The following is an 18,494-nucleotide window of genomic DNA, read 5'->3' as shown; positions in this document are numbered from 1 at the left end:
AAGAAATCAAATATATTGTTTTAAAAATGGAATAGTAAATGTATATAAACATTATTTTAATTTTTTAAAAATAAGAAATGATTTTTTTTTTTTTTTTTACACGTTGGCATTGGAGTTGACTAACTCTCAAGCACTAAAACGGTTTTCTTTCCCTATCTACCAGAGTGAAGAGGGTAAAAGCGAAAAGAAATTGGATGAAAGATCTTATCCATTAATCAATCAAAAATAGATCAAATTTTTAATTCAATTCAAGCATGGATAATTTATATGTTTGTGTTGTAATTGATATCAAGCCTATTATATTTATTTTTCAATGACTTGATGTAATTTCTCTTTGTTTCGGCTAATCCGTTGCAAGCAATTTTACATTTTGCTTATAATCATGAATGTTTAGTATAAAGATTGACTAGTAACCCAATGTAAAAAACTCTCTCTTACGATTTTTATGTGATAGCGCCCAGTTTTCTGATGATAAATAATGAATTTTGGAAAATTCATCAACAAAAAATTGAGAATTGTCACATAAAAATTGTGAGATTGAGTTATAAGTATAGTATTGTTTAATTGTTTATATACACATTTATCACGAATATGTATATATATATATTATTAAATAAATATTTTGTTATATATGTTTTGTAAGGTTTAAGTTTCTAATTCTAATTACACAATTTTAAGAAAAAAAGAAAATAATGGTCCATAATTTTCCCTCAATTCAAGTCTTTTTCATATTTTTGAAGCAAAACGACACCATTTTACAGCTCTAGCTCTGGACCATAGAAAAGGCGGACCGCGGACACGAGTCACGACTGTAACTCTTCAACCATTTCTCGCAAGCAGACGAATTGGAGAGGATAAGATATATATAAAATTAAATTGGCAGCTTATTTATGTATTTCCAGTTAGAGGCTGAAAATTACGCCATGGGATTGGCTTCGGTCATTTACAATGGCGTTCAAGCTCCACTGAAGTTCGATTCAGTGGTGCTTAGGTTTTCACATCCAGTTCGACCTCCCAAATTGACTGCTCTTCACTTGTTTCACTCTCAGTGTCATGCTCATACATTATGTTCAGGTCTGTCTCTTCTCATCGTCTTTTCTATTTTATTTAATTTTTATGAACCTAATGTTTTGAGTGACTTGTTTAATTTGACGCCAAATTTTGAATTTGCAGTTGGTCATAATCGTCGTGGCCGATATTTTCCTATGATTGTCTGTTCTAAAGGAACTGAACAAGAGCATGATTTATCTACTTCAGGTGGATTTCTTCTTCGTGAATGAATTATGAATTTAACTAACAACTGAGCATACTGGAAGGCATTGAGTCGACAGTTATTTCGTTTGGTTTTTTTTTTTTAATTAATTTTTCTGTGTTCACCGGGGTGTCCGTGGCAGGTTACGCGTCATCTCAATTAATTCCCAGGCCTGAAGTTATGAATTTAACTAACAATTGATCAACTGATCCCCGGGCCTTTGACATTATGAATTTAACTAACAACTGAGCATACTGGAAGGCATTGAGTCGACAGTTATTTCTTTAGTTATTTTTTTTTTTTTTATTTTTCTTTGTTGACCAGTTGTCCATGTTAGCTTGCATACACCTTAACTAATCATGCACCTTAACTAATCCCCGGCTCCGAAATTAACAACTGCATAAGCCTCTAGTGGTCACTAATATTAGTAGCCGAGTGAATTGAACTTAAGACCTCTTGAGTAATACACTTAAGAGTTTTAGTTGACCGCTCGGCCATCTAGTGGTGGTTGTTTCGTTAGTTATTGTTAGAGAAAAAAATATTATTTTGTTAGATCATTATTAATTAAATTAAGCTCTGAGGGGAATCAATATTAAAGACAAATTATACAGTATTGCTAGAATAAATGTATATTGTGGTAATTTATGTTTTCAGGTATCATTACTACTGGAGTAACTATGCCTGCTTTTGCTATTCAGTTTATTTGTACTATCTGATTTATAGGTGGTATCAATTTCAATAATTTTAAGCATTTTGTATGATAATCTAGGTATCATTTCACAAATTTTAATTGTAATAATGCACTGGTGAAATGGATCTGCAGAAAGCGAGAGGAGCAGCACTCAGTCATACGGTAATATTAACAAGTCTCACACTTCTACTTCTGTAGATAGTCCAGAGAAACAAGTTGATGAACATGAAAGTTTTTCGTCATCTATTAAAACTGTTGCTTTCTGCGTAAGTTACCCGTGAATTTATTGTGATCGAGTATTGGATATACAGATTCTGTCATTATCTAGATTAAAAACAATTTAGATGTGATTCTTATAGGTGTGCACTGCGGTGGCATTTGGCCTTGGTGTGGGTTTAAAAGAAGGAGTTGGCAAGGCATCTGAGTTTTTTGCTGGGTATGCAGATTTTTGTACTGTTTATATATTTTTTTTAAGGAAGGTGATCATTACATAAATTATGGACAAGTATCAATTTTACTTGGTGATACACTTAATGGTTGATTGAAAATTCCTTATTTTTTAACTACACTGTGCAATGTCATAAGTCTCTGGTTATATTATTTAAATCTTGGAGCTTCGGGGATGAAGACATCAAAGGCTTATGTTTATATCATGTATTTGGGGTTTTGTGTGCTTCAGTTCATTAATACTAAAACACAAGATGAAGCTATTGTGTAGCCTCTGAAATTCGTGAAGTTTTAGTAGAGGATCACTTACTTTAGATTTCCTCAATCAAGGACAAGCCCGTTTATTGATGAGACCAAAAAAGAAGACTTGGTTTAGGGTTGTGTTTAATGCCGGACTTAACCCGAACACCTTGATATGACCTAATGACAGTGCTGAAGACCTGTGTTGGGAGCTAGTTTGTTGGATAGTGGTGCTGGCTATAATACTAGCTTTTTTCTTTTTCTTTTTTGGTGTGTGTAAGTTTATTGCTTCTCGCTCCTCACAGACCTTTTAATCTTTGGTTGGAAAATGAGATTTGAGCTTCAAAAGTTATGTCTATTATACCTGGACCAAAATTTTGACCATAGAGGTTAGAATTTTTCATTCCTGTGCCCCTTGATTTATTGGTCAGATAGACTAGTGAACTATAAAAGTTTAAACCTGTGACCTACATCATCTGTCTCTCTACGAATAGATGTTTATGATTATCACTGTTGGAGAGGGATGTATTCACATATCGCGTGTAGTTTCGACTATGAGCAGTTTATTTAAGAAAAAAAAAACTGTTTCAACAACTCTGGTTTTCATCATGTTTGTTTGTTGACTTTACGGTGTTATATTAAGTTTGTATATGCCAGATTGCTCAATTTTTTTTCTCAAAGCTTGGATATTTCCACCAGAATGACCATTATGATGATTTCCAGGTATATATTGGAGCAAAGTTTGTCAGTGGATAATCTGTTTGTCTTTGTTTTGGTATTCAAGTACTTAAAAGTGCCTGTTATGTATCAGGTACTATTGCCAACCTCTAATTTGCTTGTTGATAATTATCTGGCCCTTTCAAAAGGTTTTCAATATGGTTTCTATATGCAAATATTGCTTGTCAATCCTTGGTGATGGAAAATTTGTTATGTTGCTAATATAGAAGCGGGTGCTTTCTTATGGTATTGCTGGTGCTGTAATCTTTCGCTTGACATTAATATTACTTGGGACGGCCACCCTCCAGGTAAATCCTTTCTATACCAATTTTTGTTCATGACATGCGCATACTTACCATTTGTCTGATTCTTTCTGATTTTTTTGCTATCTTGTTGTTTTAGAGGTTTGAGGTGGTTAATCTACTATTGGCTGCAATACTTCTATTCTCATCCGTAAAGGTGCCATTTCTTTTCTGTTGAGACGTAACAACAACAATTAATGCAATGTTTCAATATATATTTTCAATGGTTTGTTATATGTTTTCCCCTGTTGAATGGATGTCTTTTTACAATTATGGCTCATAACTTCCAATAGCTCTTAAAGCTTAAATGTATAGCAGCTCATAAATTCCTTTTTTATTTTGTGATAGCTATTTTCCAGTGAAGATGATGACTCTGACCTATCTGACAATTTTATAGTGAAGACATGCCAAAGATTTATCCCCGTCACAAGTAAACTTTCTATTATATTTATTTATATTTATGTTTCTTGAGTTGTGACAATTGGTTTTATGAATGTTTGCCAAGGTTGATTAATCAATATCTTCAATGTAATATCGTGTTCAAGCTAAGTTCTTGTCTTCCATAGTTTGAAGTTTGAACTCAACTTGGATAAAACCTTGAAGTGACCTATCTCGAACTAAATAAACGCAAGGTTTAGCCAATCATATTTTAGACAGGATAGGTTAGGCTTGGGATAGCTTCATGGCATGTTGATGGCTCATTGAATTCCATTGGGTAGCAATTTTGCTTATGAAAATTGAGTTTCTTATTAGCCACTATAAAAGGGCCAAAACCCTAGAGAAACATATTAGTGGGTTAGTAATTACAATTTCTAGGTTACTGTAAACACTTTTGGAGAGATCAAACCTAGGAATAGACTCCATAGAGAGATAGCATTTGATATATAAGTTGAGTGGCTTGTAATCTTGTACTTCCTTGATTTTTCCATGTTGCATTATTTTATTGAGGGTGGTCTTTGTTTCTTTCATTATTCCCTTGATTTAATGGGTCACTTCTGTCAGTTTCAGAGAACATATTAAAAGAAGTTCAAGACCTTGTTGAACTAAATTGTATATTTAGAGACTTGTATATATGTATATTTTCTCCTGTAAACTAGACTACTAAACACTTGGTTCTTTAAGTAGAATGAATTCTGATGTATTTCAGAAAGGCACTTTTCTTATTTTGAACCATTGTTATATCTTTCATTGTCTGTTTTGGTCTTCCCCTGATCTCTGTACCCATAATCACTTCCCCTCCCCAACCAGGAAAGAAATAGAAAGAAAACCCAACGCCCGACACCTATTTTTCTTTTATCTAAACACATTTGAAAGGTAAAAACAGTATTAGAGAATATTATTAGCTTGAAAATTGGGATTGATCTGGTAATATATTGCATTTCTTTAGCTTATTTAATTTTCACTAGCTGATATTTCTGGTCAAATACTTGATATTCTCCTTTTCTTTCTGTTGCAGCTTATTATGACGGCAATCGATTTTTTACAAATCAGGACGGAATATGGAAAGTAAGTCATTGATAAGTACTTGTAAGAGTTCAGAATGCTACTTTGACCCTTAGTAATGACATTGTAATTATTCAGTATAATAGTATTTTATATGCGCATTGTATGTTTTGTGCATTTATCAGAGTATTAAAATTCGTTAACTAAGTTAAATTAATTTTATTTGATTTCTAACAGGCGTCAAACATTTTGGGCAGGCCACACCTTTGCTGCTCACGGTAGCAGTTATTGAGCTCAGTGATATAGCATTTGCTGTAAGTTTTCTCCATCGGTCAATTATGTCTTGCACAGACACTTGCAACCACACACTTACAAACACAGTTCGTGATTGCATTTTGCCAGTTAATGCTGTGAGGAAAACATTGATGAAATTTTAATTTCTTTTAGGTTGACTCAATACCGGCTGTTTTTGGTGTTTCTCGGGACCCTTTTATAGTCTTCACGTCTAATCTCTTTGCCATCTTAGGTACTGCTGTTTCTTTCTCTAATTACTGACTTTTAGCAACTCTCAGAAGTGCTACTTATATCTCTGAAGATGATAGTTTCCTTTAAGGTGGAATTATTACATGTTTATGTTGAATTTGATTCTCTCTCTCTCTCTCTCTCTCTTTCATGCACACACAAAAAGATTTTTGCTGGCTTTTAATCAACCATGTGAAAATATACATTCTAGGCGCAATAACAATAAAAATATAATTTTGGCCTGTCAATCACTTCTGAAGTAATATGCTCTATGTGCAGTCGGATTCCACACAACTGCTTGTTTTACCTCTTTAGTATAGCACGAATTTATTTGAAGTGAAATTTGAAGATCTGTACTGGAGTACAGTTTTGTGTCTCGTATTAGAAAAGGATTAATTGATTATTGACATACCTCTGGCTGATGCAGGCTTAAGGTCCCTTTACACGCTCATCTCTGAGGGTATGGCAGATTTGGAATATTTACAGGTAATAAGTTTACTTGCCCCTTATTACTAAATCTTATTAGTTTCACTACTGTACTAAAGGTTGGGACTGAATATTTTAGTGCATCACTGATGATTCTCCAACTCTGTGGTTGTTCCCCGTGTCTATAAATAATCTTTACACATCAGAAGATGACTAAACAACATTTTCCTTTTATAACTGTGTATGATTTCCCTGTCAAAATCAAGAGTGGTATTCATCCAAGAAAGGCCAAAAATACTGAGTTCTTACAATATATTCTCAATGCTCAATTGTTGTTTTGGATGTGGTATCATTTTGTATTGACCAGAATGGATCCATACTGATAGAATCTTTTTCCTGCCTATTTCTTTATCAGCCTTCTATTGCAGTTGTTCTCGGTTTCATTGGGTGCAAAATGATATTGGATTTCTTCGGTGCGTCTCCTCTAAATTCATTGTATTATGTATAATCTTTTTGACCTTTCAACTTAAAAGGAAAGGGAAAGCTGATCTTTTCCCAACCCTACCTGTAGGGTTTCATGTATCAACTGAGGCGTCACTTGGTTTTGTGGCGACAAGTCTTAGTGCTGGGGTGCTTTTGAGTCTAATGAAGAAATCTGACTAGCTAAAGAACCAAATCAAGCAGAGAGGAAGCTGATAACTTAGTATTTTTCATATTCATTCTTTAGTATAAACCAAGCAGAGCAAGCAAAATGTCTCTCTCTCTTTGTTCCTTCCCGTTTTCAGTTCCTAATGACGAAGGTCAGACACTCCTGTCCCTTGTATCATTTTATCTTTGCTTATTTCTTTGGCAACACAGACATGGCCTGCCTGTTAATTATTTTGTCACTTTAAATTGTAAGATACCAATATAATACGCATGTAAATAAATGAAAAATCTTCCATATATGTATGCCTTGTGCAATATCTTTATTTTTAGATGAAGAGTGGCAAAACATAGCATATTATGTGCAACAAAAGCAATTAGAGAAATGTCAAGCACAAATTAGAGAGCTGTTTTGATTAATTCTTTCATGGTGTCGGCAACAAGATTTTCCGTTTCATGTCTTGAGTTTTCTGTAGATTGGCTGTCTGTCAATTAGTTTAACATTGGCATCTTCTATAGAGACGGTTACTCTTAGTGAAAAATGTTACGCTCACAACCTCTTCTCATAAACTTTTTCTTACAATCCCGATGTGACAGTTTGTAATTAGTTAACTCGTAATAGGTCTTACTTGGGTCTCACTTGTAAATTATGGTTGACCAATTGGGAATTGCAACGTCGGGGTTGTGAGAAGGGATCGTGGATGTAACATTACTCTTCTGTTAATTCTTGAGAAGACTCACTTGTCTTTTCTTCTAGTCAATAAGGTGAACACATTTTTACCCCTAATCTATCGTAAAAAGACAGTTTTCCCCCCTTGGTTTTGGAAAAACCCATGTTACTCCTATTTTTTGTACTTCAAGCATTAAAACTTAATCGTGAAAGGGTAATATTGTCAATTAATGCTGTGATATTAGGTTTTCTGTCTCTGTCATGTTATATATATGAGATGGATTGAAAAAATTGCCTTTCCAAATCTTGCTCTCGTGTAATTTTCGACTTTCAACTCTAACCAATTGATTTTCAGGGTTTAACATCTTACCCTCGTGTCCAATGAAGTTTGTCACGACCGAATTATAATAACATTTACAGGCTGGATTCATGGCGAGAATGGAATAAACCATTAATTTAATCACTTCTGCTAGTTAGCTTTTCGTCAAAGCAAGCAAAGGGATCCATACGTTAAAAAAAACCAAAAAAAAAAGTAAAAAAATGGAGGACTGTGTTTGGTAGAGTAGAGCAGTATTTTTGAAGAAGTTGAGTTTGGTTGTTATTATGAAAATAAGATTTGAATTTGAAAAATGTGTTTGGTAAATTTTTGGAAAATATTTAATGAAAATATTTAGAGCCATGTTTGGCTTATTATTTTTATCTATATTCCCAATCCTATTCTCCAAATAATGTTTGGTACATTATTCCAGAAATATTACCTTATTTTTTTAATTTTCTTTTAGACCCCATAAGGTTATTAATTTCATCAAATACACCCTGAAAAAAAAGTTTAAAAATTATCAAAAACACCCCCACAGCCCATTCTTGCCAGATTCCGGCAACCACCGTCGGTGGTAGCCAGAATCTGTATAACAGCCTACCTGTCGACCATAAATAGCCGAAATTTCACCGATCTGGCCTTTTCCGGCCAGATCCACCACGGATATGGCAGGAAAAGGCTAGATATGGCCGTGAACGACGGCCAAAGAAATGGCCGTGAACGACGGCCAATCGTTGACCGAAAACGATGGCCATATCTTTGGCCGTTGTTTTGGCCTTTTTCAGCCATCGACGGCCACGACAGGCCGTAGATCTGGCATTTTCCGGCCAGATCCGTGGTGGATCTGGCCGGAAAAGGCCATAACGATGCGTTACGACAATGGATCGGGCCGGAAAAGGCCATAACGACGCGTTACGACATAGATCCGACCGGTCTGTGTCGTAACGCGATTTTTCGGCCAGATTCCGGTGGTGGTGGCCGAAATCTAGCACTACAGGTGGTGGGGGTATTTTTGTCATTTTAAATGTTGGGGTATTTATTAAATTAGTAAACTTAGGGGTTTTTTTTATAAATTTCTAAATTTTACCTCGTAATACTCTCATATTCAATTATCCAATACTATCCCCAAAATCCTATCCAAAATAATAAACCAAATGCACCCTAGATTATTTTTAAATTTTAATCTCCTACATTTGTTAATTTAGTTAAACACTCCTTACAATAAAAGTTTTAAAATTAACAAAAACATTCTCATCCACCCATTAAATATCAACAGTCGGTCACCACTGTCGGATGGTGGTTGAAAACTGTCGGAATGGCGCACGATCGACTGGATCTGGCTGGTAGTGTGTCGACTTGGCCCTTTTCGGTCAAATCTACTGTGCATCCAGAAAAGACCAGATCGGCGTACAACTGGCCACATCCAACCGGTTATGTGCTATTCTGGTAGATTCCGGTCACCTTTCGACAGTGGTGGCTGATTGTCGGGAATATGTGGGTTGATAGGGGTACTTTTGTCAATTTATAAATTTTTATTATGAAGGGTGTTTAGTTAAATTAACAAATGTAAAAGGTTAAAAAATAAATATTTTGAATTGAATAAGATTGAATTTTGAGAATATTGAAACAAGTATATATTTTGAATAAAATTGAATAGAATAGTATTTTGAATAATATTATAATGAAACTAACACAACCGATGTTATTTTGGCAATACATAATTTGATGCTAATAATAATTAATGGAAAAGACGATATCAATATATGAATTTATCAGCAAATTAAAAAAATATATTATCAAACGATATAGCTCTATATAATATCAATCTTTGCGTGATTAGAGTATTGTCATTTTAACCCAATAGCTTCTTTTTTTTTAAAATTAACTTGTCGTTGATTCTTTATCATACGTAAGTGTATTCGTCAGCGATGACTGTTGAGGATATGTTATATTTTATGGTTCCCGCCTATTTAATTATTTTTTTATTTTAACCCAGCAAATTAATTTAACTGTTGAGGATATGTTATATTATATGGTTTTCGTCTATTTAATTATTTTTTTATTTTAACCCAACAAGTTAATTTAAAAAAATATGGTTTTCGTCTATTTAATTATTTTTTTTATTTTAACCCAGCAAGTTAGTTTAAATTAAATTAACTTGCTGGGTTAAAATAAAAAAAATAATTAAATAGACGAGTTAAATTAACTTGCTGGATTAAAATAAAAAAAATAATTAAATAGACGAGAACCATATAATATAACATATCCTCAACAGTCATCGCTGATGAATACACTTACATATGATAAAGGATGAACGACCGACGAATCTTTTTCTTTGACTTGATCTATTTAATTTTAATTTTTTTTTTTTTTTTATTCTAGATTAATCCATGGTACTCGACTACTCGGTAAAGTTAAGTACATGATACGTCACTGCTCGCGATTCCACAGGATCTGACTTTACTTAAAAATCTCCTATATAAACCCCCGCGCACACAGCTCACTCTGCACATAGACCTCTTTCAGTATCAAATTAGCTCTAAAAAGTAAAAACTCGAAAGCTTCTGAACACTCCAGAGACTTAACCAAAATGGCTACAGCGTAAGAATTTCTCATTTCTTAACTTCATTTTTATGTCATTGTTTCTCTTTAATCTCGCAATTCTGATCGCTATTATGATGAAATTATGATCTTCTTTTCTTATTGATAGTGTGCAAGAAAATCTTCCTCCAGTTCTGGATTCTAAGGCCGAGCAGCCACCTCTCTTTGATGGAACTATCAGGTTTTACATTTTTTTTATTTTTGAGAATTTTTTAGTTTCTTTTTGTGCCATTCGGGGTTCAATTTTTTATTTTTTAACTTGATTTACATGTATTGTCTTTTATTTGTTAAGGCTGTATACTTGTTACACGTGTCCATTTGCTCAACGAGTGTGGATCACCAGAAACTATAAGGTTATTTAATTATTTTTTACTTTTTAATGATCTATTTGTCTTGTTTTTCTTGTCTAGAAATATTTGTTTGATTTTATTAATTTTCTCTCACTGATTTCTTTGGAATCTGTTGGGCTGTCGGGCGGCAGGGATTACAAGACAAGATTAAGTTAGTTCCATTAAACCTTGAAGACAGGCCTGCTTGGTATGCAGAGAACGTTTACCATGTTAACAAGGTGATTTGTTTATGAAAACATTTTTTGTCTTTTATTATGGATTTGATAGATTTCTATTATTATCTAATTTCTTGTGTATTTAGATAAATGTTGCTGATAAGTAGTACGGAGTCTCCATGATTCAAAAGACATGAGTCATGAATATGTTCTGTTCATTTGTTTTTGAAGGAAATTATACTTGGGATGTTTGATAGTTTTCACACGTGCATAACAACGATTGTGAAGCATAAAATAAGGGATAAATAGAATTTTAAATCATTTTCAAGAAATGAGCAAGATCGTGTATCCTCCCGCTTGTTGGGAATATAACATCAAATTCTTTTTTGTTGGTATGAGGCTCGGTCATAATAGTGATGAACTCAATACTACAAAAGGTATCTTTATGTAGGAATGAAATTGTTAGCTTTAGTAAAGTTGATGAATCGGCTAAGTCCATGACTGATATAGTTTGTTTATATGGAATTGCTTGGCATGAGTTATGATTTGGAGTTTGTTAGTAAGAATAATTTTCCAAGAAGTTCTCATGACAAAAATGGGAGGGTTTAGAACAATAGTTGGAAGTTTAGAGTTTCTGAGTGAGCAAAGTGGTTAAAAAAGAGAAGGGTAATTTGTGTTTGTGTATGGCTGTATTTCAAATGTTTATAATCTGTGTGAAGAAATCCCTGAATCAGATGCGATGACAAGGTCCAATACTTAAAAGAGGAGGCAGAATCTTATTGCTATGCTTTGATTTACAGGGTCATGAAAAATGGTCTCTTTGTATTGAGTTGGAATTTCTTGGTTACAAGGAAAAAAAAAAAATTAGTTAAATTATAGGTGGTATGTTTTAGTCTTTATGATAGACTGAGGTAATTGTTAGGACTATTGAAGTATTTACCGTTTAAACTTTAAAGTTCTTATTTATAGGTTCCAGCACTGGAGCACAACGGCAAAATCATTGGAGAGAGTATTGACTTGATTAAATATGTGGACAGCAACTTTGAAGGACCTTCTCTTTTCCCTGATGTAAGTTGTGCATCCTTTTTTAAAATATTTTTATAAGATGTGCATATTTCATTGCTGCTCTTAATAGAAACTTTAGTGTTTCTTAACTTCAGCTGAAGTAATGTTATTAGGATCCTGAAAAAAAGAAGTTTGGTGAAGAATTGTTATCCTACACTGATACATTCAACAAGGATGTGTATGCTTCATTCAAAGGAGACCCTGTAAAACAAGCTGGTATGTTTTGAAATATGTTGTATTTCCATGGTTAGGGGTTTTTGTATATAAACTGAACTAAAAAGTTTAGAAACTTGGAACAGGTGCCGCTTTCGATTACTTGGAAAATGCTCTTAAGAAATTTGATGATGGCCCATTCTTCCTTGGTCAGTTTAGTTTGGTATGTTAACTTCTCAATTAAGCTAGCTTGAGTAGGCATAGAAGTTGTTTTTGAAATTGTTTATTATTATAATTATATGATTTGAGTATCATTCTGATTTACAAATGGATTTATGTGGTCGTCAGGCGGATATAGCCTATATTACATTTGTTGAAAGGTTCCAGATCTTCTTATCAGAAGTACACAAGTATGACATTACAGAGGGTAGGCCAAAACTAGCAGCATGGATCGAGGTATGTCGGAAAGCCCTTTTACGTTCTTTCCCAATTGTGCAGGAAGAGATTACTCTATTTTAAGATAGTTTTAATCATTTATTAAAAAAAAAAAATCCTTATGCAGGAGCTGAACAAGATTGATGCCTACAAGCAGACAAAAACAGATCCAAAAGAGCTGGTGGAATTTTCCAAGAAGCGCTTCCAGGTATCCTTAGACCAGCCCACGCCTTAACCTTTATAATCTGATTTTGTTAGATTGAAAGCTAAGTTTCTCTTCCTTGCAGGCCAAACAGTAATTTGCCACCAGTTAGACTATGCTAAATAAGTTGGTGTGTTATGAGTGTCTTATAATAAAAGCTATTTATGCCATAGATAATGTGCGAATGTCAGTGATGTGTTGAATTTGAATTTGTTTCTTCAGTTTGTATGTTGTGCTTACATAAATAAAATTGAACTCTCTTATTGTGTTCATCTTTTATATTATGTTCCTTCTGGTTCCAGAGCATTTTTGAGATAGACCATCAGGTTTAAGCAAACCAAATAATGGGGATTGTTAATTCGGCCTCCAATGCCAGCCCTTGGATGTCTTACTCCATGATCTAAGGGCAATAACTCACCCCGCAACCTTCCTGAGCTTGATTTTGATCAAATAATGCCGAAGCAAATAAATTCATTGTAAACCTAAAATATGACATATTGCCTATGGTTAGAGTTATAAGAAGATTATTGTGGTAATCTATCTTTTAATCTTGTCATTATCTTGTTTAATTCAGCTAGTAATAAAAGATTACAATAATCTTTTATTACTTAAGTAATATGGAGGGTGATATAGCGGTTATGCAATTACCGAGTCTAAGGATAATAATTCTATTTTTGTTCTAATTTTATTCTTATTTAATAAAATTTTTGAACACAAATGCTCTCCTATTGGTGTTAAATAACAATTAACCCAACTTCTTGAATGATTTCTTTAACCTCATTAATTAATTATTTGGATAAAAATATCAATATATATGCATATGGGAAGAGGAAAGAGAAGATGAAAATTTATTAATTAATTATTTGGACAACTTTTATATTTCCCCGCAATTATCTTCTCTTCTCTTAATAAATTTATGGGGAAGAGGAAAGAAAAGATGAAAATTTATGAGGAAGAGAAAACAGAAGATTGAAGGACTTGTGAGTGATGGAGATGAGTTACTTTTATTTGAAAAAAATAAAATAAAATGTGAAAATATGTGGGAAATAGGTGACCTGCGGGTCGACTTGTAGCCATATGGGTGGGTACGGGTCTTGCATTTCCTTACCCATAAAAAATTTTACCCGTGGACCCATGCCCGTTTTACCTATTACCCGTAGCTACCCCTCTTACCCATTTGTCAGGTCTAATCTTGAGACTATAAATAGAGTTATTGTGAAATATGATGTACACTCAACTTTAGAATAAAAAACTATTGGTTCTATTTTCCCTCAATTATCTTCGCTCTTCTTTTAGTTTATTTTATAATAAGTTATTTGTACTAGTCTCTAACCATATCAACTTGTCAAGGGAAAAAGATTCTCATCAAGTTTCAAGCTTTTGTCCTTAATCAAATTTGGAGTTGGAGTTTTCATCAAGTTTCAAGCTTTTGTCCCTAATCAAATTTGGAGTTGGAGTTTTCCATTTACCAAGTAAGTAAATTCAATTTTGCTTGTATCTCACTATGTTTTATAAATATGTTGGAATGTTTAATCATTTTTATAGTATAAAATATATGAAAGTGTTTTAATTTGGAACATTTTGGTTTCATTATAAACAAGACTTTATATAGTGATAGATTTATAATTTGATTAATAAAAAAAGACACATATATTTGTAAATATTTGCTTTTATGATTTATGTTTTTAAATGATTAAATTCTATAACTGTAATAAATTGTATATTCATTATTATTATTCTAAATTCTTATTTGTGATAATATTTTCGTTTTATTAGAGATTGTCTAATTTATTAAATATTCTTTTCCAGTTTTCGTCATGACAAATCTTACGAAACTTGAATTTGTGGCTCTTGATATTATGGGCAAGAATTATTTGTTATGGATTCTTGATGCTGAAATTCACTTAGATGCTATGTGTCTTGGTGAAAATATGTACTATCTATGTGGCATGAAAGGACATTGGTCACATACCTGTTGTATGCCTAAACATCTTGTTAAACTTTATCAAGCATCGTTGAAAGAAAAAGAGACAAATATGAAAGCAAACTTTGCCTACCAAAATGAAAATAGAGAAGCAAATTTTGCTTATCAAGATGATAACTTTGATCATGGACCTATTGATATAACACATCTGGATGTTGTAGATTTCTTCAAAAATCCTGAAGGGAGAATCGATCATTTAATTGGGGATGGAAATGTCCAAAATTATTTAAGTTATGTTTTTGCTAGTGTTTAATTTTTAATATGTTTAAGTTGAGTATTTTACTTTTAATGAGTGTTTTACCTTTAATATGTTTAAGTGTGATATTCAATTTTAGATAAATTACATTGTTTTGTTGGCTTTGTAATATGCCTTACTATGTATTTTGTTTTTGAATAAAGAAAAATGGACATTCCCAAGTCTATGATTGGATCCAAGATTGATGATGAAGATCTTTGTCCGTAGACAATGCTACAACATACACTGTACTTAAATAAAGAAAATATTTCTCTTCTTTGATAATGTGTGAAGCTAACATAAATGCGATATCTGGTAGTACAAGATTGATTGAAGGCTCTAGAATAGCTAATATATAATTGATTGGAGGAACACAGTTTATTATAAAAGATGCATTATTTTCTTCCAAGTCTAAAAGAAACTTATTAAGTTTTAAAGATATTCGCTGTAATGGATATCATATTGAGAGAACCAATGAAGGAAATATTGAATATATTTATATTACAAGAATAATTATAGGCAATAAATGTGTGTTAGAAAAATTACCTGCTTTTTCTTCCAGATTGTACTACACAAAATATTAGTGTATTTGAAACACATTTTATAGTAAACCAGAAGTTTACTGATCCTAATACTTGTATTAATTGGCATGATCAGTTAGACCATCTTGGTTCAATAATGATGCAAAGAATCATTGAGAATTTACATGGACATCCATTGAAAAATCAGAAGATTTTTCAATCTAATGAATTCTCTTATGCTGCCTGTTCTTAAGGTAAATTAATTATTAGACCATCACCAGTTAAAATTGGGATTAAATCACCTACATTTTTAGAATGAATTCAAGGTGATATATGTGGGTCTATTCATCTACCATGTGGACCATTTAGATATTTTATGGTTTTAGTATATGCATCAACAAGATGGTTCCATGTGTGTTTATTATCTACTCGCAACCTGGCGTTTGCAAGATTACTCTCCTAAATAATTCGATTGTGAGCACAATTTACAGATTATACAATTAAGACAAATACGCCTTGATAATGCTGGTGAATTTATGTCTTAGGCTTTTAACGATTATTGTATGTCAATTGGAATAACGGTTGAAAAACCTGTTGCCCATGTTCATACACAGAATAGTCTAGTAGATATCATTTATTAAAGGCCTCGAATTGACTGCTAGACCATTACTTATGAGAACAAAGGTCCAAGTTCTGCTTGGGGACATAATTTTTACATGCAGCAGCACTTGTACGCATAGGCCAACAAGTTATCACAAATTCTCCCCTTTACAATTGACTTTTGTCAAGAGCCAAATATTTCTCATTTAAGAATATTGAATGTGCGGTATATGTTCCAATTGCTCCACCCAAAACGCACTAAAATGGGTCTAAAGAAGATTGGGAATATATGTTGGATATGAATCTCCTTCTATAATTAAATATTGAACCATTAACAAGAGATTTATTTATGACACGATTTGCAATTGTCATTTTGATGAAACAAAATTTCCAGCATTAGGGGGACAAAATAGGCAACTGGAAAAGGAAATTACTGGAAAAAATCATCATCATCTTATCTTGATCCTCATCCTAACAATGTGAACAAGAAGATCAAAGATTATTCATTGCAAAATGTAGCAAATCAGTTGTCAAACACATTTACTAATTCAAAAGAGTGACTAAATCTCACATACCAGTTGCAAAATGTCCAATTCGGATTGCTGTCCTTGAAGGACAATTACCTGTAGCAAATGAATCTAAGGCACGTTTAAAGCGTGGTAGACCAGTGGTTCCAAAGATAAAAATCCTCGAAAGAAAATAGTAGCAAATGACCAAGATGCTTACATCAAGGAGGCAAGTTCTCATGAAGAGAATAGAGACATAATTAATCATGAAACTCTAGAAGAAGTTAGTACTGAAACTAGTAGAATGAAGGGATCTCCATAATTATGTCTTTACAAGAAAACTATGGAATCAAAAGAATAATTGTCGACAATATTTTTGCATACAATATAGCGCTTGATATTGTAAATAATAATGATGATCTTGAACCTAAATTTGTTGAGGAATGAGACAAAGTGAAGATTAGCCAAAATGGAAGGACGCAATCAAGAAGAACTGAATTCGTTAGAAAAATGTAGAGTTTTTGGACCTGTAGTTCGAAGTTAGAACATCTAAAGATGTAATGCTAGTAAGGTACAAATGGGTATCTGTGCGAAAAAGAAATGAGAAAAATACAGTTGTAGGATATTTTTAATCCGGTCATTATCTCGTTTAATTCAACCAGTAATAAAAGATTCCAATAATTTTATTACTCAAGTAATATGAGAGGTGATATAGAGGTTATGCGATCACGAGTCAGAGGGTAAAATCCTTTTTTGTTCTAATTTATTCTTATTTAATAAAATTTTGGACACAATTGCCCTCATTTTGTGTAAATAACAATTAACCCAACTTGTTGAATGGCTTCTTTAACCTCATAATTAATATTGGACAAAATATCATATATATATATATATGTTAATTAAAGGTTTAGGTGAAATAAAATATTTATCTAAAGTTGTTTGAGACAATGATTTAGGCTCCGTTTGGTTGGTTTTGGGAATACTAATAGAATACTATTATTAGTATTCCCAAAAAAGTTAAACAGTAAAATGCCCAAAACTCATAATATTATCCAATATTATTCAACTTTTTTTAAAACCCCTAAATTTGTTAATTTAATTAAATACCCTAAATATTTTTTTAAATTGCAAAAACACCCCTAAATCCACATTATACCAGATTCCGGCCACACTGCCAGAAGTTGGCCAGAATCTGATATAATGGCGCACTACCAGTGAATCTAGCCGGTAGTGTGTCGATCTAGCCTTTTTTCGGCCAGATCCACGGTGGATCTGATCTGGTAAAAAAGGCCAGATCTAAAGCCAAAGATCTGGCCGTTGACTGCCAGATCTTTGGCCGTAACTAGACGTCAAACGATGGCCAACATATGGTCATCGTTGACCATCAACGATGGCGTATCTTTGGCCATCGTTGACGAACAAATGCGGCCAGAGCTGGCCGTCAATGGTAGTTCTAGCGTAGATCTGGCCTTTGCCGGCCAAATCGACGCACGACCGGCAAGATCTAGTCGGTTATACGCTGATACGGCGACTCCGACCACCCTCCGGTGATGGTGGCCAGCTGTGATTATTCAATGGGTGGGTGGAGGTGTTTTGTTAACTTTCAAAGTTTTATTATAGGGGTGTTTAATAAATAAACAAACATAGGGATATTTTTTAGTTAGTTTGACCAGTATATTGCCACATATCCTTATTTAATTTTAAAAAATCCATAGTATACCCTTATTTAATGTGTACATTTTTTTAGTCATTTTTATATAAAATGTACTTATAAGCCACATTTACCAACACGTCAACTACTTATAGTCACTTATAAGTACTTTAACCAAACACGTAATTACTTAAAATTTCAATGTTTATAAGCTAATTTTAGCTTATAAGTACTTGTTGTTATAAGCTAATTTCATAAGCTCAAACACACACCCCATTATTTCTTGTCGTTTGACAAAGTATTAAATAGTAATTGCATTCAATTTTACTCAGTCTAATAAATCATCTTAGACGTATTTATGG

General features: G+C 33.1%; 2 protein-coding genes across 3 annotated transcripts; both read left to right on the top strand.

Annotated features, from left to right (window-relative positions):
* The first annotated feature begins 851 nt into the window (after positions 1–851).
* On the top strand, positions 852–6,991 carry LOC116132289 (thylakoid membrane protein TERC, chloroplastic). Of its 2 annotated transcripts, XM_031417949.1 has the most exons (13): positions 855–1,074; positions 1,174–1,257; positions 2,303–2,379; positions 3,354–3,441; positions 3,575–3,655; positions 3,750–3,806; positions 3,998–4,079; positions 5,106–5,155; positions 5,350–5,406; positions 5,540–5,618; positions 6,042–6,100; positions 6,456–6,513; positions 6,612–6,991. In XM_031417949.1, exons 2-13 carry the CDS (start codon positions 1,240–1,242, stop codon positions 6,701–6,703), a joined length of 798 nt encoding a protein of 265 aa, XP_031273809.1. In that variant the 5' UTR covers positions 855–1,074; positions 1,174–1,239; the 3' UTR covers positions 6,704–6,991. The 2 variants fall into 2 exon arrangements, with proteins under 2 accessions (XP_031273810.1, XP_031273809.1); XM_031417950.1 differs by lacking the exon at positions 3,575–3,655 and having other exon boundaries at positions 852–1,074.
* A 3,373-nt stretch (positions 6,992–10,364) lies between these two features.
* On the top strand, positions 10,365–14,490 carry LOC116132291 (glutathione S-transferase L3-like; the record flags this gene model as incomplete). The annotated part of the gene is made up of 10 exons (XM_031417951.1): positions 10,365–10,456; positions 10,568–10,628; positions 10,757–10,843; positions 11,750–11,848; positions 11,959–12,061; positions 12,145–12,221; positions 12,347–12,454; positions 12,561–12,641; positions 13,986–14,107; positions 14,445–14,490. Coding segments are annotated over 10 exons (861 nt in total), but the record flags the coding sequence as incomplete, so codon positions are not given.
* Positions 14,491–18,494: the final 4,004 nt, after the last annotated feature.

The sequence above is a fragment of the Pistacia vera genome, unplaced genomic scaffold, assembly GCF_008641045.1.
Source record: "Pistacia vera cultivar Batoury unplaced genomic scaffold, PisVer_v2 Contig25, whole genome shotgun sequence".
In the NCBI taxonomy this organism is placed as follows: domain Eukaryota; kingdom Viridiplantae; phylum Streptophyta; class Magnoliopsida; order Sapindales; family Anacardiaceae; genus Pistacia; species Pistacia vera.
The sequence above is the reverse complement of the archived record's forward strand: the minus strand, read 5'-3'. Positions and strand labels throughout refer to the sequence as shown.